A 26,049-nucleotide genomic window follows, 5' to 3' on the forward strand; every position below is an offset into this window, starting at 1 on the left:
TGGCGAGAATTATACCAGGCGATGGAGGCCCATGGGAATGAAGGGCAGCTGAGGATTAGTTGGAAGACAAGGTATTTTAGTTGTGCTTTTCTCCCAGACCAGGTTCTTTCTCTCTGCAGCAGCAGGAAGGCTGGTCTAACAAGTATGGTGTCAGAATGGTGAAGTGTATTTCTTCTGTGGACGTACCTTCCACAGAGACTCTTTTTATGCAGTAAAACTGTAACATTTGGTCATTCTTTCCATCCCCATCTCTCTAATGGTTTCCAAAATGATAACGTAGCTCTTTTTCTATAAGAAGTACTATTGTAGAGATATTGTGAGGTTCTGATTGTAGAGTTCCCCTAACATCGAGGCAAGTTAGGATGTGAGCATTGTCTGTTCTTTAAATGCAGATTGCTATTGTTGAGTATCAGTGAAAAATTCAGAGTTAAAATGCATCAGCCCCAAGGAGCAGATATTGGAAACAAGACACTATGGAGCACTTAAAGATATATTTTATTTTGTCTTCCCCATGCCTATGTCAGCTTCCTTCAGAAGTTTTTTGTGTGCACTTTTTTCCCCTCTTCTGCTCACCTCTCCCCTTTTTTCTTTACTGGATTCATCCATTCTCATTTTGCAAACAGTGATTTAATTATATATTCTCTTCTTAAAAACAAAGCTCAAGTACAGAGGAAATAAACTTTAAAATACAAATTCACTAATCCTCTAGTCCACTGCTGTAACAATACGTAAATAGATTGTGTTAAATGTAGGTAACTGGTGTGTAATCTCTTAGAATTATAATTGAATTAAAGTTACTACTACTCAGTTCAACCGAGGTTGAAACCATACACAAAAGGTAACAGTCTTAAAGTATGATTTCTTCTTTCTAATTTTTCTCCCTTTTTTTTTCTCTCTCCAATTTTCAGGCATGGAAGAGGAGATGGTTTGTGCTTCGCAGTGGCCGTTTAACGGGGGATCCAGATGTATTGGAATACTACAAAAATGACCATGCCAAGAAGCCTATCCGTATTATTGACTTAAATTTGTGTCAACAAGTGGATGCTGGATTAACGTTCAACAAAAAAGAGTTTGAAAACAGTTATATTTTTGATATCAACACTATAGACAGAGTTTTCTATTTGGTAGCAGACAGCGAGGAGGAGATGAATAAGTGGGTTCGATGTATCTGTGATATCTGTGGGTTCAACCCTACAGATGAGGGTAAGTTCAGTTGTTTTTTCTGAGAAAGTGCAATGCCTGCATGCGAACAATGTTTCAAAGATCAGATGGCTATCTTTATCTGGCATATGTTTTAAAACGTGTATGCATTGGCTATGAAATTTCCTTGTTACTTGAAAAAAAAGTAAGCAGAGCAGAGGTAGATGTTACAAATTTCTTACAAATTAAGCGTGCCATAGAACTTGGATGGTGGTCTTCTGTTTTGCACGATGTTAGGTCTTCAGAGTAAAGGAAAAATCTTCAAGTGAAATCATGCAAAACAGAAGATCATCATAATCATCAAAGGAATCCCATTTGGTATAAAAACGTATGGTTATGCAAGCAGGAATGAGTGCAAAATGTCAGGTTTCTAATATTACCATTTCTCCGTCTGCTTTGCAACTTGGAAAAAAAAAAAAAATCCGCCCCCCACTGGCCGAAACAAACAAAAAATAACTTGTAGTTCTCCACTATCCAGCTCTAATCCTACCAAAATAGACATTGTGTGAAAGCAGCTTGTAGGAAACAGGATGGTGTGTTTAATTCCCACAAATACCTTGTGGCCATTGCTTGTCCTGAATCCATCCTTATTTATTTACTTATTATTCCTGCATTCCTTGCGGAGATTAGTGGGTTGCATGACTTGCTGTAGCTCTGTGTACAGTCCCAAGAAAAGATTAAATAGGAGCGGTAAGAGGGTTATACATAAACCATGCCTGACTGAAGGGGCTAGAATTAAATCCCTGGTTTTTGTAGGATTGTGGATTGAGGGAGGTGGGGGGAAAAAAGGGCTTGTATCTCTTCTACTCCAGCCTAATCTTCAAAAATGAGTGGAAAATACTGTTGCTTTCTGAAGAGGGGCCCTTTTGTTTCTCCTTATTGCAGTTTTGAACTAAAACTTTGTCACAAAAACTTCATCTATGAATTACCACTCTAATAGCAAATTCAGTAAAGGGTACTTGTTTTGACAGTTCCAGCATGTTTTAATGACACCCTGAACATAACCGAGACCACCCACAGCACGTTTCTAAGAGTGATTGCCATGTGATTCAGTATTCAGTCTGCCAGGCATCTGTTACGTATGGGAGAGAGGTAGGCAGGTGGTTGCTTTTCAGCGGATAATATAGTAGTGCACCAGTGCAGCCGTGGGCAGGAGGCACTCAGAAATCATTGATTCTGGGGACAAACTAGGAATCTGGGAAGTAAGGAGGAAATGTGTTTACCTGGCAGCTCTTGTGTATGTGAGAGCGCAAAGGAGCACATGTCCATTGCGTGGAACGGAGAGGTAGGGTCCTGTTGTGGTTTAACCCCAGCCAGCAACTAAGCACCACTGGACATGACATCGTATGATACAGAATATCCCTTTGGCCAGTTTGGGTCAGCTGTCCTGGCTGTGTCCCCTCCAACTTCTTGTGCCCCTCCAGCCTGCTTGCTGGCTGGGCATGAGAAGGTGAAAAATCCTTGCCTTCATCTAAACACTGCTTGGCAACAACTAAAACCACCAGTGTGTTATCAATGTTACTCTCGTACTAGATCCAAAACACAACACTATAGCAGCTACTAGGAAGAAATTTAACTCTATCCCAGCTGAAACCAGGACAGGTCCCCTCAGCCATGAGGGATTTCCTTGCTGAGAGCTGGTGTATTGCTAATCCGTCATTTTCTATTGATGTTACATCTTCTGTTGAACTGAAGATGAAACGTGCTATGAGTGCGGAGAGAACTAACTATGTCCTCACTGGCTGTTTGGACCAAAACTGGTTTTTGCTTCAGTCAGTTGTATCAGTAACTTATCCCCATTATACCCTCATTGCGTGTTTCATCTTCAGCATTTTAGCTTTGTCTGAATTATTCCAACACCTTTACTTTACATAGAAGTTGACAGTACTGTCTCTTTTATGGGTTTAGCAATGTCTTGCAGTGCGTTGAGGAAGAATTAAAAAAGGAAAATGGGAAAATCAGTTGCTGAGTGTTTATTGCCAAGTTCTTATTTTTACAAGATAAATCTTCCTAGTAATGGAAGAGCAAGTCATAAACATACTTTGTAAAATCTGTGTTAACCTACAGTTTATTTTGAGAAGTTAAAGAATAGGTGAAGTTCACTGCAGACAATAAAAAACACTATTATTTTAGTGTGGAACTAAAGAGATTGTATGGGGCATAACCAACCTTCCCTTTAGCCTATGGAAGTGGAAGATAGTTTTCTTTGAAGCTGGACAAAATGCCTCTTGCCAGACTGGGTAAGGGTCTTGTTATGAGAGGGCTGTCACTGGCATCCTCTGCTCGATCAAGGACTGCGGGTACCACTGGTTTATTGCTCCTGCTGCTGTTTGTTTGGAAGCCCAGTCCAATTGTCTCCTTGGATTTATAAAGAAAAAAATTATGAGATGGTGGTGGTTAGTGCTATTAGAAAACAAATATGCGGTTGTTTTGGTGTTGGGAGGAATGAGGGAGAAAAAGTTAATCATAACAGTGGAGAGACCAAAAAAATGAAGATCACTTCAGACTAGCTCTGAGCTGCTCCTTCCATACTTAGTGAAGACTCTGAAATTCCTGTCATGCGAAGTTTGTATTTTCTTTCTACTTTTCTTAAAAATGAGTATTCACAGTAATTTCCAACTATCTAATACTTTGTGACCTTCCTGCTAGAAGTTCATTTATGCACATGAAATCTGTTCATTCTGGAGATCTGCCATGTTACATTTGTACTTGGACTGAGTAGATGAACTTATGTTCTTCAGTCATATGTACAAGCCATTGAGTCTCCAGCTTTCTGATTGCATCATAGTATAGTGTAATCTGTAATGATTACATTACATTATATGGCTTTTTATAGGGACTTTCTTTTAAGCAAGGTTTTACAGTGATTTAGGTCTTTTAAACTTACAAGATGGAAGCAGGAAGGAAATTTTTTTTTTTTCAATCAGCTGAATTCTACTTTTGTGAAGAAATTTCGGGGTACTTTTTATGTTTTCTTCAGCTAATGCTTCTTGTTTTCAAGTGGAAGCTGTAACATGTTTATTTCTGTAGCATCTTTCTTTTTAAGAAAAGCAAAAATGTGTTGCCAGTGTTTTGTGCACTTTGAACTCCAGTGAGAGATGTTCTGGGATGGAGAGACTAAATGGACATGAGAAATGACTATTCTCCTCTGCCTGGTGCTGTGGAGACCTCAACCAAAATATTGTGGCCTGAGCTTCCAGAAGGATGAGGATAAATGTTTAAAGAATGGTAGAAATAGAGGAAATGGATTTTTAGAAGTGATCGATAAGGAGAAAAGTTGAAGGATTTGTTTTTCCCAGGAAGAAAACACTGAGGGAAGAGCTGGCTTTCAAAGTATAGAAAGCTGTGATAAGCAGGACATGGATCAGTTATTATCTGAAGAGAGAAGTAATTTGTTTCTCTTTCAGTGAGTGATGTAACGATAAAAAAAACCTTCTAAGGATATTTAATCGTGGGCTGTGAAAGCCCTTCCCTAGAATTCAGTAGACATCTGTGATGAATGTTTTATACGTGCTCCAGCTCCATGTTTCTGTAATTTAGTGAATTGCGTGCTTGGCAGAGCAGGGGAAGGAGGAAATAATCTTACTGTATGCAAACATGTTACTTGCATGTATTCATTTGAATAAAGATAGCAATAACAAAGTAAACCAGAAGAAATAACAAAGTAAAGCAGAAGAAAAAAAGGGAAGAACAAGACGTTGAAATCTACAATTACATTTACACAAATAATTGCATGTGGTAAAGAAGGTTTCTGTCATAAGGACTGTACTTTGCAAGAGCTACAGCTTGCTTCACACTCAACACTTTCAAAGTTTGCAGTATTTCTGTTCAGGCAGCTGCTATCTGGTATACGCCTCTCATGCCTTCTGTGTTTTGAACAGTAAAATTATTTTCAGATAACCATTTTTTTTTTAATGATGTTCTGATAATACATGCACTGCAGGCTAATCATGGCTTGGGTGCAATATCAGTGACTGGCAGGATGAACATAGCTCCACTTCCGATCCTGACTCCTTGTATTTTCTCTAACGCTGCATGGTCAGGCATCACTGCTACTGTGCTGTGTTGGAGATCTCCATATCGGATTAGGATACCCCTGTGGTGCCTGTAACACAGTGTGGAACAGAAAACAGGCTCTGCCACTAAGAACTTATTATCTGCAGTAAGAGACATCAACATAGGAGCAGAGGTATGGGAAGAAGTGAAAGCAAATAAGGTGGTTTTGACCATTGTGACAGATAAGTGGTCTTAGTGCTTCAGCTGTTGGACTGTGGTTGAACTCTGGGATTTTTGGGAAGAAATTTTCAGGGGGTCTTTGATAAATAAATAGTGGACATTAGAGGTGTTTAGGGTGCCCTTCCTCCATGAAGGGTCTGCCTGTAAGAAATAAAAAATGTTCCCCTTTGACAGCTTTAACAAGTGGATGACAGAGGCTGGCACACTTGGCAAATCAAAATCACCATCTTGATAACATACGAATATTGGAGACCTACAAACATGACTTTTTTGAGGGTAGAATTGCTGAGAGGAGCGTGAGGATAGACTGTGAAGGAGGCTGTCAGAGTTGCAAGATTTCATCTGGCAGAATTGCAGAGGAATGATAAAATTAGAAGAAGTGGTACCAGAGAAGGACCTGAGATTTGGCATAGCGTGTTTGGTAGGGGTGGTGGCTAAAGAGCTGAGTAAAGGGAGGCAAAGCTGAGATAATCATTGCCTGTTACCCAAAGGAGAAAGAGAAGACAGCAGAGAAGACTAAGATGTCTTTGGCTTCAGATGGTGTGGTTAAAGGATTGGTGGCTAGGTGAGATGATGATGAATAGAGCACAAAATCTGCAACAGTAGGTCTTCCCTTACAAGTATGTGAGGAAAAAATACATATATTAAAAAGTTATAATCTATTATCAGGAGTGTGGTCAGAATCTTAATCTTGAGTGTTTGGGGTTGTTATCTTAAGCTGCCATCTGCATGTGACAAAAATTCATATGGAAGGTGATTCTCCTCTTCCTTGAGGAAAAATAAACTGCACCTAATATGCCTAGGTAATTAACTTAGTTTCCCCTGATTCCTGCTGGACACCTTATGTGACACTAACGTCACCTGATGAGTTGCTAGAAGGGGATTGCAAGAGGGTGGGTTAGAAAACTGTTCTGCAGATTGCTAGTTCTCAAGTCGTGGGGTGCTGTGAGGCAGTACGGGGAGCACTGAAAACCTCTCTGAAGCACAAAGGTGCCTAGGTTGCAGACATCGTGCTGCAGCCCCAGCTGGGTAAACTCACCATGTGGCTAGAGCAGCCTGCTCTGCTGAGGAGAGCTCTGGGCCTTTTTAGTGAAGAAAAAAAGCCCAAACGTTTTAATGTGGTGGGCTGCACTGTTTCTCTTCACAAGCACCTACAGAAGTTAGTCTATAACAGGACTCCTTGATTATTTCTCCTGCGTCACCCAGCCTGTGTACCATCTGAAGTTGGAGAGAACAGGCTACAGATGTTCCCCCCCCACCCCACCCCCCCCGCCCCTTGAATGAATAGTCTTCAAAAGAAAATTGGAGGTGGAGAGGGGGAAGAAATTCTGAGTGGAAATGGTTTTGGTATTTTCAAATTTTAAATGGGTAACCAAAAGTGCAGCTTAAAATTACATATGAACTGCAGATAGTAAGTACTGAATTTTAGGTGTGAGGTCTGAAAGCCAGAAACTTCAGCATGGGATAGGAACTTGGAACATTCAGTCATGTTTCTGGTTCAGATGCAGGAGGCAGGGTTGTCCTGAGCATAATATACAATGAGCAACTGCTGAATTCTTCATTAGTGTTCTTTGAATAGGGTGTTATGTTTACCTTCAGAAAAAGAGATAACTTTGAGATTATATTAAACAAAGAAAACAAACTTATTAAATGCATGGGAACTTTTTATTGAAGTATTTAAAAGGATTTTCTCTGGGCATAGCAGAAGGGTTCAGAATTGAGGCTCACTGCATAGATTTCATATTGATTGTAAGCTGATCACTTAGGCTGAAAACCAAACGCAGACTAATGTGTCCATGCATCTTCTGGGCTGGATCTGGCTCACATCTATTGAGTTAGGTATGCAAACAGAGCAAGAGCTTATTTGTCTGTGTCCATCAGCGTACACACGTGGCCCTTTGATTCCAGGATCTTTCACTTGAGAACATGTAGAAGCTGACACTAGAGGAAACTCCAGCAGTGTATTTCAGGATGTGTCTCATTACATTAAGCAGCACAGATAATGACTTAACAGACCTAATTTCCTTTTAAGGATTAAAGTGAAATTTGTTTGGTTTTTTTATGGCTCTGTGTTTTGGGGGTTTTTTTGGTTCAAGGTTATTACTCTAATATTTTGTTGGCCTTTGGTTGTTTTAATCATAACATCTGCATCATAGTAAATGGATTGAATGAAACATCTCAGAAGTATAGTAGAATCATGTGATTGCATATCTGTTGCTGATTCACCGTTATGATGGGAAAATCCCATTTCTATTTTAGTCTTTCTACTTGCGATCTGCAAAGAATGCATTTTGTTACTTTTGACTGCAACTTTGACTTTTAAAGAAATGCTTGCTGTAATGAGGCTTCTGTGTTTTATTCACTATGAGAACATTTCAAGTATTTACACAATAAAAATATTAACAGACTATATATCATAATGTACAAAACAATTTAATTTTTGCTGTCATTAAAAAAAAAACCAAACCAAAACACAAAACCAAACCTAAATGCAAACTCCCACACTCGGATCTTCTAGATTGTTCATAAAGCACAGATATAGGTACATGTGGAATAAAGTAGCTTTATATAGTTAAGAAGGAGGAGGGGGGGAGCCTTTTATTATTCTTGTTCAGAAAATGTTCTTTTTACCTCATTAATTTTATGATTGTTTTATTAGTGAGGCAAAAAATGTTTATGAGGAAAAGTACAAATTCTAGTGAAGATGATGCCTGTAACTGCTCTTAACAAATGAACTGAGAAAAGATAAAACTCTTGCCCTGTTTTGAGAAAGCTGCTTGTTCTAGCTGTACTGAATGCAGGAATTATAAAAACAAAATAGGATTCTTGTTATGCTCATTTGCATGTTAAATATTCTGGATGTTTTTCCAGCTCCCAGTTATTTCAAAGCAGTCCGAGTGTCTGAGCTCTGGGAACAAACCAAATGACTTATAACGCTCTTTGGTGTGCATATGACCCCTTCCCTAAAAATCTGCTAGTCCAAAGTGGAGCAAGTTGATGATTGTACTCTTTGAAATCATAATGGGCTGCTGGGAGAAACTCTTTCCTTCATATCAGCTTCTGAAGTACATGGCTAAAGAGAATATTTGAGAGGGTACAGATAGGCAAACAGTATTCATTTGCTCAGTGATGAAAGTCATTAACATTACTGTTTTCTTCATAGTCAAATTTGAAATAGCTTGAATGGGTTAAGCAAATAAGAATTAGCCCAGCAGTGAAGTGTTTTAGACTAAGTTCAGTTGCTTTTTAAAGTAAGAATTAGCCTACACTAATTAATGCTTACAAAATGCCTGTATGAGGATGAATTTCAGATCAGAAAGTTGGTATTTGAATAGTTTAATGCTCTATCCACTGCAAACCCCCCCCCCCCCCCCCCCAAAATCCCAACCAAACCACCCAACCCACCCCAGCAGATCTGTAGGAGGATTTAGGGATTTTGTCAAGTGGTATCTGTGACAAAATAAATGAGGCAGCAGCTCATCACAAGGAAAGTATCCCTAATGATCCATTAACAGTAATGGGCTCCAAATCCTTGCTCAGAGAAGAGATCATGAACCTTCTGGACAGTTGGACATTGTCACCTTTAATACTCAGTAACAATCAAAAGGCAAATAGAATCATAGAATAGAATCATAGAATCATTTAGGTTGGAAAAGACCTTCAACATCACTGAGTCCAGCCATCATCCATGCCTACTAAACCATGCCCTGGAGTACCTTGTCTATGTGCTTTTTGAATACCTCCAGGGATGGTGACTCAACCGCTTCCCTGGGCAGCCTATTCCAATGTCTGACAACCCTCTCAGTAAAGAAATTTTTTGTAATATCCAACCTAAACCTCCCTTGCTGCAACTTGAGGCCATTTCCTCTCGTCCTATCACCAGCCACCTGACAGAAGAGACCAGCACCCACCTCACTACAACCCCCCTTCAGGTAGTTGTAGAGAGCGATAAGGTCTCCCCTCAGCCTCCTTTTCTCCAGACCAAACAGCCCCAGATCCCTCAGCCGCTCCTCATAAGACTTGTGCTCCAGGCCCCTCACCGACTTGGTTGCCCTTCTCTGGACACGCTCCAGCACCTCAGTGTCTTTCCTGTATTGAGGGGCCCAAAACCGAACACAGTACTCGAGGTGTGGCCTCACCAGTGCCCAGTACAGGGGAAAATGGTTAGGATAGGAACAGAATGAATTATTGTTATGTCTTTGTAAATCAGTAAGTGTGTCCCAGACTTTTTTTGCACATTTTATGCAATAGTTTCCCTTCTCAGGAAGGAATTAGTAGAGCTAGGAAAAGTGAGGATGAAGGGAAACCAGATCTGCAATGAAATGGCTTCTACACCAAGAAAAATTAAGCAGCACCAACTAGTAGAGCTGTGACAAAGTTGTGTAAAGTTGGGAATGGGGGTTATGAATAGGAGGCAATTGTTCACCATTTCTCTGAAGATGGGAGCTGAAGGATATCAAGTGAAACTATCAGACAGCAGGTCTAAAATAAAAGGAAGTGTTTTCTTATGCCACACATAATAAGGTGTGGACCTCACTGCCACAGGATGGTGGTAGAGGTCAAAATTATAAATGTACTCAAAAGGGGTAGGACAAATTCAGAGAAAAGTCTGTCAGAGGCTGGTCAGCATAGACTGTGGATGCAGTCTCTGCGCTGGGGTGCACTGAAACTGCAGAGCCCCAGCAGCTGGGGGAGTCTGGCAGGCTTGCCTTTCTGCTAGTGCTCTGTCTGCAACAGGCCACCATCAGCAATGGCATCGTGGGCTTCAGAGACTACACATCTGAGACAGTATATTTAGCCTAATGGTCTTCACCACCTTGCTTCCTTTCAGCAATTACAAGTTACAGCCAGCCTTCAACTTCTTTTTCTTTCTCTCTCACGCACACGCTTTTTTCTTACTCCCCCCAGAAAGTAACTCTTTCTTTCTCCAGACTTGGGAGATACATTGATCCTCTTTCAAGCTTCTTGATTTTATTCTTCCCTGGAAAGTTACCCTTGAGTCTTGTTACTCTTCCTGGGAATGCTAGTGCATGGTTTGTTTAAATGCATTAGCCTCACGTAGGCATGCATCTTACTATATACCTGTTGAGCTCTCCTGACTACCTGTGGTCTAATTGACACACCCATCTTTCCCTGGAAGCTGCAGGGATGTCCTGTTTGATTTCTTTTTTTCCCCTTGTGTGAACTTGGCACCAAGCAGATCTAATGACGTGAAGGTTGTGTGCAGTCAGGGACAAGGAACAGGGATGGTGATTGTGGTACACCGAAGCCCTTGAGGATCTTGTCTGTAAGTGTGACCAAAGAATGATAGTGTATGTGGCAGGAAACCTTTCTTCTCCGCTCTTACTTGTGCATAAATTTACTTGCATTCCTCAGTTCTGGAGGGGACAGGACAGAGGTACTTGACCTTTCTCCCACTACCTCTTTTCCAGGAGCAAGAAATACATGCTGGTAGGTCCATTCAGGTACCTCTCTGTTCTTGCTATTGAACCCCAACATTAGGGGAATGAAGAAATATCAGTAGGTGCCTCAGATAGGCTCCTTCAAGCTCTTGAAATTCCTAAATAATAGAAAACTGTTCATATTTTAATATTTTGGCATGTAGTAAAGAAACCATTTTATTTTTGTGCGTTTGAGATCAGTAGGTGCAGTCTAGTCATGCACAACCTTACATAAAAACTTCTTTTTAGGTTATCCTACCTTTTCAGGTAGGTTGAGTTGAGGAATTTTCATACATCTAGACGACTTCCACGCACATGGGTGTGGTGGGATTTAATTTCTGAGCCTGTCCAAGTGCCATGGGAGTTCAAAGCAAGTACTGCTGTTCCTATTTCCATGCCTAAATCACTTGTACCTAGTGTACACAGAACTGGAAGCAGGAGGGCTATGTTCTGGTCTGCTCATCTGGTTCTTCCCAGGGTAGCGCTGGGAAGCAGAAGCTAGATGAAATTACTTTGTAGTGCATAGCTGGCCTGTAAGCCTAACAGGAGCAGTCTGCACTGGATAATAATATGTTCATTTAAACAATGCTAATAATCAGCGTCCATTCTTGGGATGTGCAAACTGGAGTGTACAATGAGTTGCAAGTACAAGGGAGCCTTGATAATTGGGGAACAATTTGCTTAATTATGTTGTTCTTAGTCAATGTATCATTAAAACAATGAGAAAGTTAAATGATTGTTTAATGTTTGACAGTGTCAGTATTTTCTAGTTTCCCAGATAATTTAATAGTCAGGATACATGAATTGGGAAGGAAAAAAGAGGTTACTTTAGAATATACATTAATAGGAAGTGGATAAGAATTATAAAGACAGGTTTATTTAAAAAAAAACCACCAACAACAAAAAAAAACAACCAAAAAAACCCCCCACAAAACTGCAACATCTTCCCCCCCCCAAAAAAAACCCCAACTCAAAATAATAACAGCTAAACCACAACTACTTCATTTATTGCACTAACATAAAAAGTTGGGGTATGCAATGAGGGGGCTTAGTAGGACATGGTACCTGTTGTACCTCTGTGTTATTTTTATAGTCGTAAGGGATCTTCCATTGCAAAAGCAGCATTTTTCCTGTTGCTTTTCAGATATTGAGAGAGGCCGGTTCATGACTGGTCACTAATCTCGAATGTTGAAGTGACCTTGGTCAAAAAGGGAAGAATATGTGCAAGCGCTGACTCAGGTTACCATATTCAAGTAATAACCTATGGGCCTTTGTCTGCTCTTGATTAAAACAACAGATCTGTGCTCTTAGCTGTCTTACTGCAGCTGTCAGCATCTTTGTTCTTTCTGTGACCAGAAAACAGATTAAATAAGTCATTAAATAAGGCATAACCTCTGTTTCCAAGGCATACTTAAGAAATGTATTACAGTTTGAAAAAATATAAAGAGATTGTAAGGATTTATATATAAATACTCTGAAACAAACGTTAATATCCAGATGTTCTTACGTCCACTGATTCTACAATTTTGAATTAAAACCCCTAACTTTTCTCATCCTCTGTTAATAAATCTTTTTGGTAGCATTGCAAGACTACTTTTTCATTGTAAAAAGAATGCTTTGCTTCTGTGTTTGCAGATGCTGTGAAGCCACCAGTCAGTTCCTTACAACCATCTGCTGAGTTACCCTTGCCCATCAACACTTCACCGCCTTCCATGCAAGCAGAATCTTCCCTACCTCCTCCTTATCAGCTTATTAACATCCCCCCACTGGAGTCTTCCTCTGGTCAAGAAGATCCTCAAGACTACCTACTGCTAATAAACTGCCAAAGTAAAAAACCTGAACCTATGAGGTAAGTGACATTTTTTTCTTAGTAACACTTATTTGTATTATAGGCCAAGAATGTTTGGGCTAAAAGCACTTTTTTTATTGCGGCGTCATTGAACATTTGGATGCACATAATCTGCGGGGGGAAGCTGCCTGTAACTTTTGCTGCTTTTCTTCCCTGTGCTTGAACTTTTTGCAGCAATAGTAAGTTGTTTGATCAGCGCTAGACCCATACTGCATTCTTCAAAAGTGTGGACAGCAATTGCCAAAAAGAAGTATCAGATAAATGCAGTGATCCAAGCATTTCATTATAGCTTGGAGTTGTGCATGGCACAGAGTGGAGAAGTGCCCTTTCTTTAGCCACAATCTGGTATGTTTGGTCCAGTCTAGGACTAGAAAAAGCTGGAGAAATTTAACCTTTCTCCCTTCTGGTATTTGGTGCCCCAGTTTTGCCAGTTAAAGCTTTCATGGAACGGATACAGTAAAACATGCTAATATTTATTATCACCTGCCAGGTTACCACATCACTGAATATAGCAATCCTCAAATGGTACTTGTTGACTATTACTAACATGGTTCAGACTCTCAGGCAAGAGTAAAAGATAATTATTTTATGGTAACTAAGAATGCGGGAGACTTAAACCACTCAATTTCTGTATCCTGAATTTTAACTTTTTCAAATAACAGGTAATTAAAAATAAGCTCAAATAAGCCTTATTTCTTACTGAATAAAGAGTATCCAAACAGTCAGTTCTCCAGAGAAGCATGCAATAGGAAATTTTAAGGAAAGAATTGGCAACTTCTACTAAATTAAGTGTATATTTATTTCTCCAACTCCTTCTTCTAACTTAAGCAGATGTACAGCATCTCCTGCATGAGAGGTTATGATATTTATGGTAGCTACCTGAGAAATATTACTATGTTTTTTCAGAATGGATCATGGCAGCCATACCTGGAGCAGGCTGCCCAGGGTCTTAGTGCAATATCCGTCCTCTGAGATTTAGGAAAAAAAAAAAAAAAGCCAACCACAAACAAACTTGACTAGACAAGGTCCTAAGGAGCCTTACCTGACTTTGCAGTTGGCTGTGCTTAGAGGTATTGGAAGAGCTGGACCAGGTAATCTCCAGAGGTCCCTTCCAACCTTGAGTATTCTGTGGGAGAGCCTTATAAATCTCTCTGGCAGACCTCTTTTCTACAGTAAGTTAAAATAAAATCTGCTGGGGTATTTCCAGAAAAATAAACAAAATGTCATATTCTTTTTGTAATTGCATACAAGTACATGGAAGGCTGAGGAAAGCTTCCTCTGAAAGTGTTTTTGTGAGTATTTCACATACTCCCTTAGGGCCATACTTTTTAGTGGCGGTGCCTTCTTCATCAGCACCTTGATGCTCTGCCAGTTTTACCTGTGCCATGTGCTCTCCGCTCCCTTGGCATTTTTATCTTGCTCTGTTGTGCCTGAGGTGTTTCCTGCTCCGTTTACTGATGATTACATGGTAGAAAAGTATCCACCCTTTACAGTCTTTCTTATAAAACGGAGGAATGAGCCTACAGTTCTCCCAGTGTATGGAATGTGCAGGTTACGGGCAGCACGGCATGCCCCAAAGCCTCCTGCAAGAGAAGGGGAAACCCAGTGTTTGCTTCCTCAGTGTTAAAGGTTTCAGCATTTAGTGATGTTTAGAAGCTGATGGTGCCCAAGAGATATGTCACCGTTCCTGCCAGAAGCTGACAAAAAGTTCAGTATCATTTCCAGAGCAGCTTGGCAGAGAAATCTTGACTTTTCATTTCAGCACCCTGGCTCATCAGAAATGTGTCTGAGTGCCTGTTTGCTTCTGCGAGGGATGGGCACACAGTGGATTTCAAACACCACCACATGAAGTGTGGTTTTAGGAACGATCAAGGTTGGGATGTGTAATTGACTTTCTGACCTGACTTCCACAGTTGTGTGACGTGTGGGTTAAGTAGAGGGAGTGAAGTCTGACGAGACCATAGAAGGGGGCACAAAACATGGCAAGGTATAGAGTCCATGAATAGCCTGCAAAATTTCTTGAGGAAGACACTGATGACATAGGAGAGAAGGTATTTGGGTGTTGGGGAGGGCAGAAGGTCCAATAGAGATAAAATGCTGAGGGAACTGAGAAAGAACTGAACAAAGTCTTTGGGAGTATAGAGATTGTTTAAATAAACGATGTTTTTCTAGGAATATTTGAAGACAGTGAAACATTGGCATTGTGATTACTTGGAAATTATATGGGCTTAATGTATTTAACTAAATTCACTAAATAGCTATGTCCTTTTATTAAGAAGACTGTAATAATGAAAATTTAGAATAATAGTTGTTGGAGTTTCAGTTCCACCTAAAATGACTGCTTATGTTTCATGTCTGGTACAGTAGGTATTCTGCTGGATTTAGGCCGGAGTATGGAGGATATAGATCTTTTCCTATGGAATTAGAGCTTTGTGTATCTGCATAGCATATTACTAAAATGATTAGTTAGAGGGCACCCTGTGCCCTACCCCAATCCACATCCTGACAGGTCAAGAAAAAACTTAAATGGCTGCATCATTTTCCTATTGATTTCCAGGCTTGCAACAATTTATCTGTGTATTTCATACAACCTTTTTTCCTTAGTGTAAAGTGCAAAGCTTAATAGATGTAACTAAATAGGCAGGTATTGTTACTGGAACAGTTTATTTCTACGACTTTTTCCCTTTCGACTTTAATGTTGACAATATGCAGAGGGAACGTTTTCTGTTCTAATTTTGCATGTTACTTTATAGATAATCTGGGAACCACAGAATTTTATTTCAAGGTTTTGGGGTTCTTTTCCAGGTGAGACAGGTAACTGTGAAACATAGAGGAAGTATCCCAGCTGCCTCTTCGAAATTTTTAAGAGTTGTGGTTAAGAATTTGTTATGAACTAACAAATAATTTTGAAATGCTTCATTACAGTGTCATGCAATGCACCACATACTGTTGTGAGAATATCTTGGACACAGCACTTGCAGCTGTAATAATCATTCTGTATTTTGTCTAAAATAGTTTTATGCTCTGATCACTGTTAACTTGAGAGAAAGCATTGTTCGACTGTAGCATTTAGTGAGATTTTAAGGTTCGTATTTGGATCCTAAATAAGAAAATGCAGCCAAAGACAGTTTCCAAAACCCTTATTGTTCTGGCTCATTTGAGAGGTATATTGCAATACTAAACACTGTCTTCCTCATCTTTCCTATGTTTATGAACCAGCCAAGGGTCACCCTTTCTCTCGGAAGAAGGGCAGGAATACCTGCTATTAGAAGATTTTGAAAGTAAAAAGATTCCACTGCAGTGAGTGAACAGTAGCCATTTTTGGAACACGTGTGAAAAATTAATCACAGAGCCATTAACTTGCCTGAAAATACTGTTTGTTTGAGATGCCTCTTGCATGGTGTTCTGTAAGTTTTAACAGAGAAACTATGTAACTTTGGCTTCCATTTTCTGGAAATAGAGCTGGTTTAATATTCATTTATTTATCTATCCACATTTTTACTATGCTTGCTGTTTCTTTCCCAGATTGCTGGCCCACAAGAGCAGTTTTGCTGCCACTTAGTTCATAGTATTCTGTTTGATTGCTCATATCGATTCCTGCAGATGGGAAAAGAATCAGCTCGAAAGAATGAGTGGTCAAGCCAGACCCAATACAGCATATTAAAAATGGGATGATTACCCCTCAAACTAAAACACTTTTAAAACTTTTTTCCTGGATCTCTGTCAACAAGTAGTTTTTAGTATGTGGAGGCAGGCTTTTTATTGGGCTCCCCCTGCCTCAATACCCCACCACTTCTCTGTGCATCTTAATGTCCAGTCCTTGTAGATCAGCAGGCTGTACAGTTATCTCTTCTTGATATGTGGAAAGAGATGTCCAGTCTTAGCACGGAGTAAGGAATAGTTTGGCCACTTAGCATAATTTGTAGATATGTGATGCCTGCATGTGATAACACCGAACTCATGTCACAGTCATCCTCTGCTTATAAATAGGGTGAGGAGTTTTCATTGTTATAGCCAACTTTGCCATTATTTTAAACTGATGTGTAAAAAAACATTAATACTTATGTTAATAACCAGTTGTTAATGGAATAATTAAGCCAATTGATTGTTTTGTTGAGCTGTTCTGAAGTGTGTGGGAAAAATAAAAATTTTCAGGTAACTTTCTTAACTGCAGAAATCATCAATCATCCTGTATCTGAAATCCTTTTTAAAAAAAAGCAGGAGTAAAGTCTGTCCCTGAACACTAGTCCTAACCTAAATTTCCTTGAGGTAACATGAATCAACTATGCATTGTAGATTTTCAAAATTGTACATGGTGTTCTTATGATCAGTGGTTAATACTGACTTTTGAAAGCTAGTTAAACTTCAGAGGCTGAATTCCCTGTCTTCGTTTTGATGTAAACTGCTTTCTTGGCCCGTGTTTCAGACTGTCTTCAAACTTTCGGTCTTGCAAAATCAGATTAGTTACAACCCACCTATATTTTGAAAACTATTTCAATAGACTAAGAAGTTGATTCCAAAAGATTACTTTTAAAACCATGAAGTAAATCAGAAATGCCCTCTTATAATGAGAAATGTAAGTTGTTGCTATCAGCTGAGCAAATGACAGGCCTGGCTGCCTTGTGTCATGGCTTTTAAAAGTCTTCTGTTTTCATAAGTGCTTGTGGTCAAGAAAGAAGCAGCAGCATTCACTTAGACCCAGAAAAACTCCTGAATTTAAAAATGATAGTGTTTGTTGCTTACGTATGATGGGTAATCCTTAAGCACTGGCCTCGTACATGTGCATTTTGACCTTTGGTTATATACTCCTGCATGTTTTTGTAAGATAAATGTAGTGTTTATATCTTATTTCTGTAGTTTTGGAATTTTTTCATTTTAAAGTATATCCTAGTGAACTAGAACTAATAATTTTGGTTCTACAATTGATTGTCAGTGTCCAGCTTCTCTAGACTGCCCACTTTATTTTTATAGCATGTAAAATACAGATCACAATCCTTGCCATACTTGCTTATGTAAAACACACGTAGCTTTTGCTGGGACTTTGGTCTGAATGAATACCACAGAACTAGAAGAGTACATCTAGAAAGTGAGCAACTCCTGAATGAATCCTTCAAGAGCAAGGGCTGCAGCAGGGGCTAAACTCAGAGTCTTACTAGTCACACAGTACGTGCACAATTTATTATGCACTCTGTAACCTCATGTAGTTCCTTCAGTCCTATGTGCTCTATTTTTTGTGTGTTAAACTTGCAGTGGTTCCTTAGTGAATTTTTGAAGCTCTGAGGCAAAGGAAGTAAACTGTTAGCAAATGAGATATGTTTTTGATAGTCAGCATCATAAGGAATATAAGTTTCACTTCCTCGGTTGTGCCAAGGGTAAATACTTAATGAGAACATTCTCTTCTCTTTTTTGGGATCTGTTAAACCAAATGCAGATTATTGTTCAGAGCCACCTAGAAACCAATTCTTACCAGTGAGACAGAACTTAAATCTGTGTTTAAAATAGTAACCAGAGCAAAATTAGTGTACTTTTTCTAATTAAAAACCCCCACACCAAAAAAACTAAGAACAAGCTAATAGAAAAAGGTGATTTAATTAAAGCCAGAGAGGAACTCTCATAAGCCACTTGGACTGATGAAGATTGTATCACTGCTATTAAACAGAACAAAAACCAGTTGGTTAGGTGAATGACATTTCTCTTTACTGCAGATGTCCAGTCTAAGCTAATCACGTCTGTTCCCTTGATAGCTAGCAGAGAGGCACTTTGGGAGTGATTCATTGGGTTTAGATGGATATCTAAGAAGAACAGATTGTGTTTCACACAGTCTCCATTTCTCCAATGACTGCAGAGGAAACCTAAATGAATAGCTAAACTGGATTCCTTTCTTCTCAGGTTACCAGAACCCTGAGAGATAAATCCAGCTGTCCCTTAAGAAAGTTTTGTGCGATCTTACCAACAAATTGAAATTTGAATAATAAATTTTGGTTGTGATCACTTTGATGTAGAGGGCCTCTTCAAATAAGGGGAAAAAAATGCTTCTTGTGGTAGTCATGCTGTTGATTTTTATATATTTTATTCCTCAGAAGTTTTGTAAACTGCATGGTCCAGTTGCTTAATACAGCTTGGTAAGAGTAGTATAGCAGCTATTCATTGATACACACGCATGCTGAAATATTTACATACGTATGTATAAATTAACACAATGGTATGGTACTGTGGTAAGGAAAACAGGAAATATCATGGTATGGTTGATCAAAAAGTATATGGATTGCATTAACTCCACCTGTGTTAGTATTTTGCCACTGTCTTGACTTTCATTTAAGCAAGGAGTCAGACTGATAACAGAATTTCTCTGCCTGGAGCAAGGTAACAGGGGAGGTTTGTTTTTTAAAAAAAAAAAAATATTTGTAATGTGTTTACTTTCCATGTAAGTTTACTGGTACTGGTTAGTACCAGTATTAATGAGTGCTATTCTCATAAAAGATGGAATTTCCAAAGACAGCAAAGGTAAACTACTGTGCAGTTTTATCTAACAACACTGCCTTAACTTGCATTCAAGACAAAAGCACTCTGTTGCACATGCATCCTATGGATTCCCCCCCACTCCCCTGAAGAGCATGCTATCTTCCTCCTATTTCTGTTCTTATCTGTTACTTCTTTCTCCGTTATGTATTTCAAACCAGTATTATATGGTCAATAGATAACTTTAGGCATGCACTTCAGAGTGTTATAAGCAGTCATGGTTTTTCCTCTAACGTTTTTTTTCATACTGATTAGAACTAGTAAGTACTCTAAACCCAAGGTTTAAGTGTATTATTTTAACCTTTAACAGTGCCATTAAAGTGCTGCTAATTTGCAGCATGGGGGGGGGGGGGGGAATTCCCCACCCCCAAACAAACTCTGCGCCAAATTGTCATCATGGAAATCACTTGCTGTATGAAACATCAGCTTGTTGTTTAGCTGCTGCTAAAGGTCCACACTTGTGTTACCTGTTTCACATGCATGGGTTTGTATGTATGTAGTTACTTAGGATCCTTCTTAAGTACTGCTGTTTGTTTAATAATTGAGTTCCTGCATTTCATTTTAAAAAAAAATTAAGAATTGGAAGACACTGGTAGACTTTTTAGTTGTTTACATTTTAAATGTTGTGTTTGTTATTTGTAATGTTTGTTTTTCTTTATATGTTCATCAACATTTTAATCTTACGATCTTATGTGTAGATCTCACGCTGACTCAGCAAAATCCAGCTCATCTGAAACAGACTGCAATGATAATGTGCCCTCCCACAAAAATCCTGCTCCATCAGCGAGCAAGCATGCTGTGAATGGCTTTTTTCAGCAGCAAGGTGTCTATGACTCTCCACCTTCTCGTACTGGACTGACACTGGCAGACTGCAGCCTTTATAACCTGCCTAGGAGTTACTCACAGGATGTTTTACCGAAGGCAGCATCTCCATCTGGGACTGATGCAGAAGGAGAGCAACATGTTTTCAATACCCCGTCAGCAACATCTTCATTAGACGCACAGATGAGACACATCTCCATTAGCTATGACATTCCCCCCACACCTGGAGGTACTTACCAGATTCCACGAACTTTTCCAGAGGGAACCTTGTCTCAGACTTCAAAACTGGAGACTATTCCAGATATTCCTCCACCTCGGCCACCAAAACCTCATCACGCTGCAGATCGATCTCCTGTGGAAACATGTAGCATTAGTCGCACTGCTTCAGACACTGATAGTAGTTATTGCATCCCTACAGCAGGAATGCCACCCTCGCGCAGTAATACCATTTCAACTGTAGATTTGAATATCTTTCGTAAAGGTCAGTGTTCCATGTTTTATCCTGCTCTTCCAGAATTTTTGTGTTAAATGATGTAATCTTGTGATGAATGATGTGATATGAGTGATACAAATGGGCTGAATGATGTGAGGGGCATTTCTAGCCTTTAAGAACAAGTGTGTAGCCCTTCACAAAGCAGTCTGTGGTTGCAATGCTTAAAATACATAAGAAGAGGGAAAAGAGAAGATTATTAAAGGAAACCAGCAAAGCACAGAACATGCGATGAGGGATGCATGTTGCACGGTGGCATTCAGTCTTAGCTAAAAATACTTGAAGACCTAGACATATTTATGGTGTTACTCGTCTTTAGAAGACAGCAGTGAAGAACTAATCATCTTTTTTTTTTTTGCTAATAAGCTCGTATAGCTGAGTTCAAGACTGCTGTTAGCAGTGTTTCAGAATGACCAAAGTAAGGTTAGCATATAGTGGTCCAAATCTGCAGAAGCTAAAGTGTTTCCTGAAGGTCAGTGGGACTTGGTGTATACCCAGAGCTTTGAGATCAACCCTGATCTGGTGATCGTTGCCACCAACCTTTATTTCTATCCTTGCGATAGATATGCGTACTGCAGTTTTTATGTAAAATTTAAGTTGTTCCTTATAGTCACCTAAATGTTGGTATTCCAGATGTGCTAGTGCATTTTTTTACTGTTTTTCCTTTAGCAGCTGGGTGTATTTCAGGTCCTACCAAATCTGGTGGAGCTACTTAAAGACGTTGGTGTTTCTTGGGGGCTTTTTCTGCCTGTTTTTTTGTTCTGTTCTTATTCAGGTTTAAACTTGAGAAATGCCGCAAGAGGTAGATATTGGGAAGGTGATATTTACTGTTACAGAGAGCAGTTGTTCTTGTCTTGTTAACCACTCTTGGGCTAAGAGTTTTGGGTTTTTTAGGTTCCTGAGGCAGGTGGGCATTACAGTGTTAGTTTTAAAGTGAAATTTTAAACTGGTTAGAGTCAATGCTAATGTTAGAGGGGATTTTAAAGGAAAATTGTTGGGGTTGTGCTAGATACAGGATGGGAAGCTGAAATGAGGAAGGGGACAGGGACAGGCCTTTTAGAGGAGGCAATATACAGAATGAATGTGATCATACAGGTGTGAAGATAGTATTATCCTGTTTATCATTCATGTTTTAGGCTAAGTGTAATAATATTGGTGGTTGTTAGTGTTTTAAAATGACAAAGTAACACCCTGAAAGACCTTTGTTTGCTTTGCTTCGCTTATCTTCTCTCATTTTGCTAAGTTTATAAGTGAGTACTCCTACATTAAAGCTGAGATTGTCAGCCTCAGGAAAAGTAGTCTTTCTGAAAATACTGTTTTAATTTGGCACTTAATGACAGAAGTGTTTTATTTTTCCTCTGAGGTGGAAATCTCCAAAACGCTTCAGAGCTTTTTTTCAGGGCAAGGTAGGGATAAAACCCAGAGTTTGCCCACAGTTTCTGTCTTGGCATCAGGAGGAGGCATGCCTGTTGCAGGGTAAGGCAGCTTGTCGCCTGCATGAGTGAGCAGGACCTGGGACCTGGGAGCCAGATGTCTCACAAACACCCCTGTCCACCAGAGAAGCAGCCACAAAGCTGAGGACCTTCTTAATGCGGACTGCCAAGAGCCAGGACCCTGAAAATGGAGAGATCTTTGCTTCTGTAGCAGTTCATTCAAACTGAAAGCCCCTGGAGACCGCACTCGGGAGCTTAGAGCAGGGATTCACCTGTTCCTGCAGCAGACTGAATCCTGTTGAATCAGCACTTTCCACGAGAAGGGCGTTCAGTAAGAAAACCTTTCTCCAGACCCTAAATTACATCTGCTGTTTATTTTAGAATAGGTTTTTCATGAGGGCCCACTATCTCAAAACCCACTCTTACACTAAGTTCTTACACCTGCCTATTTGAAAGGAAGACTTTGCTGCTTCTTTAAAAGGAAAAATCACTTTTTCTTTTCTCGCCATGGAAAAATGCCACTATAAGAGCTTCAGGTTGTGACTGATGAGCGCTAAGTTTGTTTGTGAACACAGTCCTCTCAAGTATATAGATAAAATCTATGGGCCACAGCTTCAGGAGGTGTGTTTGTATGCTCTCAGAAGCAGACAGTAAATAACAACAGACTCTGGATGCCTGGTGCCAAGTGACAGGAACAGGGATGATAAATAGCCACTTTCTCTTCTTGTTTCTTTAGAAATTAGTTCTCAAGACTGTTATGATATTCCACGAACGTTTCCGAATGACAGATCTAATTCACTGGAGGGCTTCCATAACCACTTTGTAAGTATGACTTGATCTGATGAGAGGCAACAGTGACAGTGCTTGAATGCTCTTTGTTCCCATGTAAAAAAGCAAGCTGTACAGTGTTTGTGATTTTTCAGTTTCAGTAGAATATATTAATCTGAGTAGATTAGGTTAAAAAAACTCATATGATTCACAGCTGATTGCATAACTTATTTTGTTAAAGGAAATATATGTTAATTCTAGAAAAACAGAAGCATGTTGACAGTGGGAAGTGTTTCAAGTGAAGAACTAGATGAAAATTATGTCCCAATGAATCCCAACTCTCCTCCACGACAGCATTCCAGCAGCTTCACTGAACCCATCCAGGAAACAAACTATGTACCAATGACACCAGGCACGTTTGATTTTCCGTTATTTGGAAAGCAAGTCCCTCCTCCTGCTCACATGGGTTTCAGGTCGAGTCCAAAGACCCCTCCCAGACGGTCAGTACCTGTTGCAGAATGTGAACCACCACCAGTGGATCGGAACCTCAAACCAGACAGAAAAGGTGAGGAAAATGTCCAATAGCAGTTGATTTTTATCATCTAAGAAAATAACATAGCTTTCCCAACTTCTGATTAGTGGAAAATTATCATATTTTTAGAAATTCTAACAGAATAATTTTTATCTTATGAGATAGCCATAACATAAATGAATCCTAGGATTATTTTTAATCATATTAAAACATCACAAAAACAATGCCAAATACAAGCATAGGTTTAAATTTTATTGCTGTAGTTACTAATGAAAAGATGACACAGAATTGCTAACACTCAGCAGTGTTTTAGTCCTTACACATAGAAGACAGCTAGCTGACTTGTGATGGAGCCAGAGCACACAAGGCATTGGATAAAATACGAATTTATAGCCATAACAGTGCTTGGTACAGGATCAGTATACGTTTTTCATTGTATGAAGTAAAAGTTAAAAATAATTTATTTAACTATTTTAGGTATTTGCTTTTGATGTAAACATTGTTGGAAGAAATTAATTGTTTCAACAAGAATGAGTTGTATATCGTGCTGCTTTTTAGTCCTAGTCAAAGTATGCAGTTACAAATTCTTACATAGAATAATTCTTACAAATGTGTTCAAATGAAGGAAGAATTAGATCAAAGAAATAGTGTTTACTACTAAAGCTAATGCTAAGTCCTCATTTCAGTCTGTAAAAGCAAGGAAAATCATTTCATGTTGGAGCTGCTTAATGCTTAAGTGTTAGTGGCCACATGGGGCAGTCACGGGAAGATGTTGAACATATGGGCTGTGAGGTTACCATATATATTTTCCTTGGGATCCAAATGGGAGGAGGGAACTGCTAATTCAAGCCAGCTCTTAAGATACATTTGCTTTATCACAGGAGCTGGGTGCCATGGTTATACTGAAAGTTGTATAAACTGTAGTAGGTGAAAATTTCCTTGCCTTTATAGAGTGTGGTACATTAAACAAAGTCATAAAACAAAAGGAAAACTAGCTTTATGTGGAAATATTTTAAACTGCTGAATGTGTGGAAGATGACGTGTTATGCGTCTGAGGAAGCCGCAACAACTTCAATGACAAAATGGAAAAAAAAAACCCCAAATTTCAGAGGGCCCCTTCAAAGCTATCCTAAAAAATGAATCTCCTCAATCTGGTGCATACTAGGTTTACTTTTCCTTAAAATAAGATTTATTTGGGTGACCAGTGTTCTTAAACAAAGAAGATACTGTTGTGATGTATCTATAAGAGATATTTGCATAGAGAATCACTAATAAATAGCTTAGACTTTCCAGTTAATCTAAAATGTTTTATCAGCCAGCCTATCAGAAATAGAGGTAAATGCTTAAGGAACTTACTTCCCTACTATGCAGTTTTTCAGACAAGATAACTAACTTTCTTGTAGAAGTGGGAACTAAAGAACATTAGGTCAAATGTCTGCACTATTTTGTATTCGAGTAAGTCCTATTTTTAAAATTATGTGCTTGAAAAATTAGTATTTACATTGAGAATGGCTGACTATTTTGGGGAAAACATGATGGCAAATATTCAGATGATCCGAAACACTCACTAACTAAACCTTTACATTAGTATTTTTACCACTAAGTGAAAGAAGCCTGTAATTAAGTGAAGTAGACAATATCATTATGACATAGATGATCTCAGTGGGAAATGGGAAGTACCACGTCTCATTCTGGCTGTCCATCTTCAGAAAACAAGGCATGGCCTTTTTCAAGACCTTGGCTCTCTGCTTGTATCTAATTGTTTCCATGTTACCAGACAGTAGTTTTGTTTGTTTCTTAAGAAATACTGGACAGTAACAGATTGATGAAAGCTGATACTGGAAAATATTCTCAAAATAAACACTGAACTGCTTTAAAATATTTTCCCTGACTGGCCAGTTTGTGTATTTTACTGATAAAATGTTTGACCTTCAAAAGTAGTAAATTTCTATGTTGAAAAGCTTCTCACTTTTGCTGTTGGCAGTGCAAAGCAGTCGCACAGATGTCTGCTGGGGCAGCGTTGCTGCTCTTGCATCTCTCTTCTTGAAACTGAGTTAGTGTTTCACATTCTAAAAGTGGCATGTAAGGCTCCTGCTTTGCTTCTGACCTCAAATGCTTTACAACTAGAAAGACCTAGCTAACATCAGGGAAAAGATTTTTAGATGGACTAACATACCTCTTAATGAGTGTAGAGTAACTGGCTGTATTTTTTGCCTCTAGAATTTTAGAAGCTGTTATCACTGTAAAATAATATGATTATTTAATATAATTTAGAAGATAAAGTAATTTTAAAGTAAAACTGTCTGCAGAGGTAAATATTGTATAGTAAATGCATAGGGGCTGTAAAAAACTTTGTGAAGATCGTGAGCTACTAAGAATGGTAATGATTCTGATTTATCACTGAGGGTTTTATCTTAGTAACACACACACACACTGGCTCACTCAAATTTTGTCAAGTGGACTACTGCGAGTCTTCCATTCTTGTGAAGAGCAGATACGATGACACATCAGGATAGTAATATATTCCCATTTCAGTAGTTGAGTTCTTCATGCAAATAACTCCTTCCAGAAATACCTTTGGGAAAATAAAACTGCAGTTCCTTTTAAATTAGAATAGGATAAAACTCTTGTTTTAGTGGACCCTTACCTGACTAAAATGAGTGTGCGCTTTATATTATACTGTGGTGCTTTTCCAGCTTTCAAGTTCTTGTAGCAACTTACATTATCAGGTTGTTTCTGCTTATATAAATGCACTGCAA

The 26,049-nt window shown here is 39.1% G+C and overlaps 1 protein-coding gene across 9 annotated transcripts in view; it reads left to right on the forward strand.

The window, feature by feature from the left end:
- Positions 1-26,049, forward strand: part of GAB1 (GRB2 associated binding protein 1) — a 102,815-nt gene that overhangs the window by 58,255 nt on the left and 18,511 nt on the right. For 6 of the 9 annotated variants that reach the window (XM_052816308.1, XM_052816299.1, XM_052816329.1 and 3 more), the window contains exons 2-7: positions 909-1,203; positions 12,513-12,726; positions 15,946-16,026; positions 19,944-20,548; positions 22,727-22,812; positions 23,020-23,323. In XM_052816308.1, the coding sequence (XP_052672268.1) occupies positions 909-1,203; positions 12,513-12,726; positions 15,946-16,026; positions 19,944-20,548; positions 22,727-22,812; positions 23,020-23,323 (1,585 nt within the window). The remainder of the gene's footprint in view (positions 1-908; positions 1,204-12,512; positions 12,727-15,945; positions 16,027-19,943; positions 20,549-22,726; positions 22,813-23,019; positions 23,324-26,049) is intronic. The other 3 variants (XM_052816322.1, XM_052816349.1, XM_052816340.1) reach the window with 2 other exon arrangements.

The sequence above is a fragment of the Harpia harpyja genome, chromosome 2 (genome assembly GCF_026419915.1).
Source record: "Harpia harpyja isolate bHarHar1 chromosome 2, bHarHar1 primary haplotype, whole genome shotgun sequence".
Taxonomy (NCBI): domain Eukaryota; kingdom Metazoa; phylum Chordata; class Aves; order Accipitriformes; family Accipitridae; genus Harpia; species Harpia harpyja.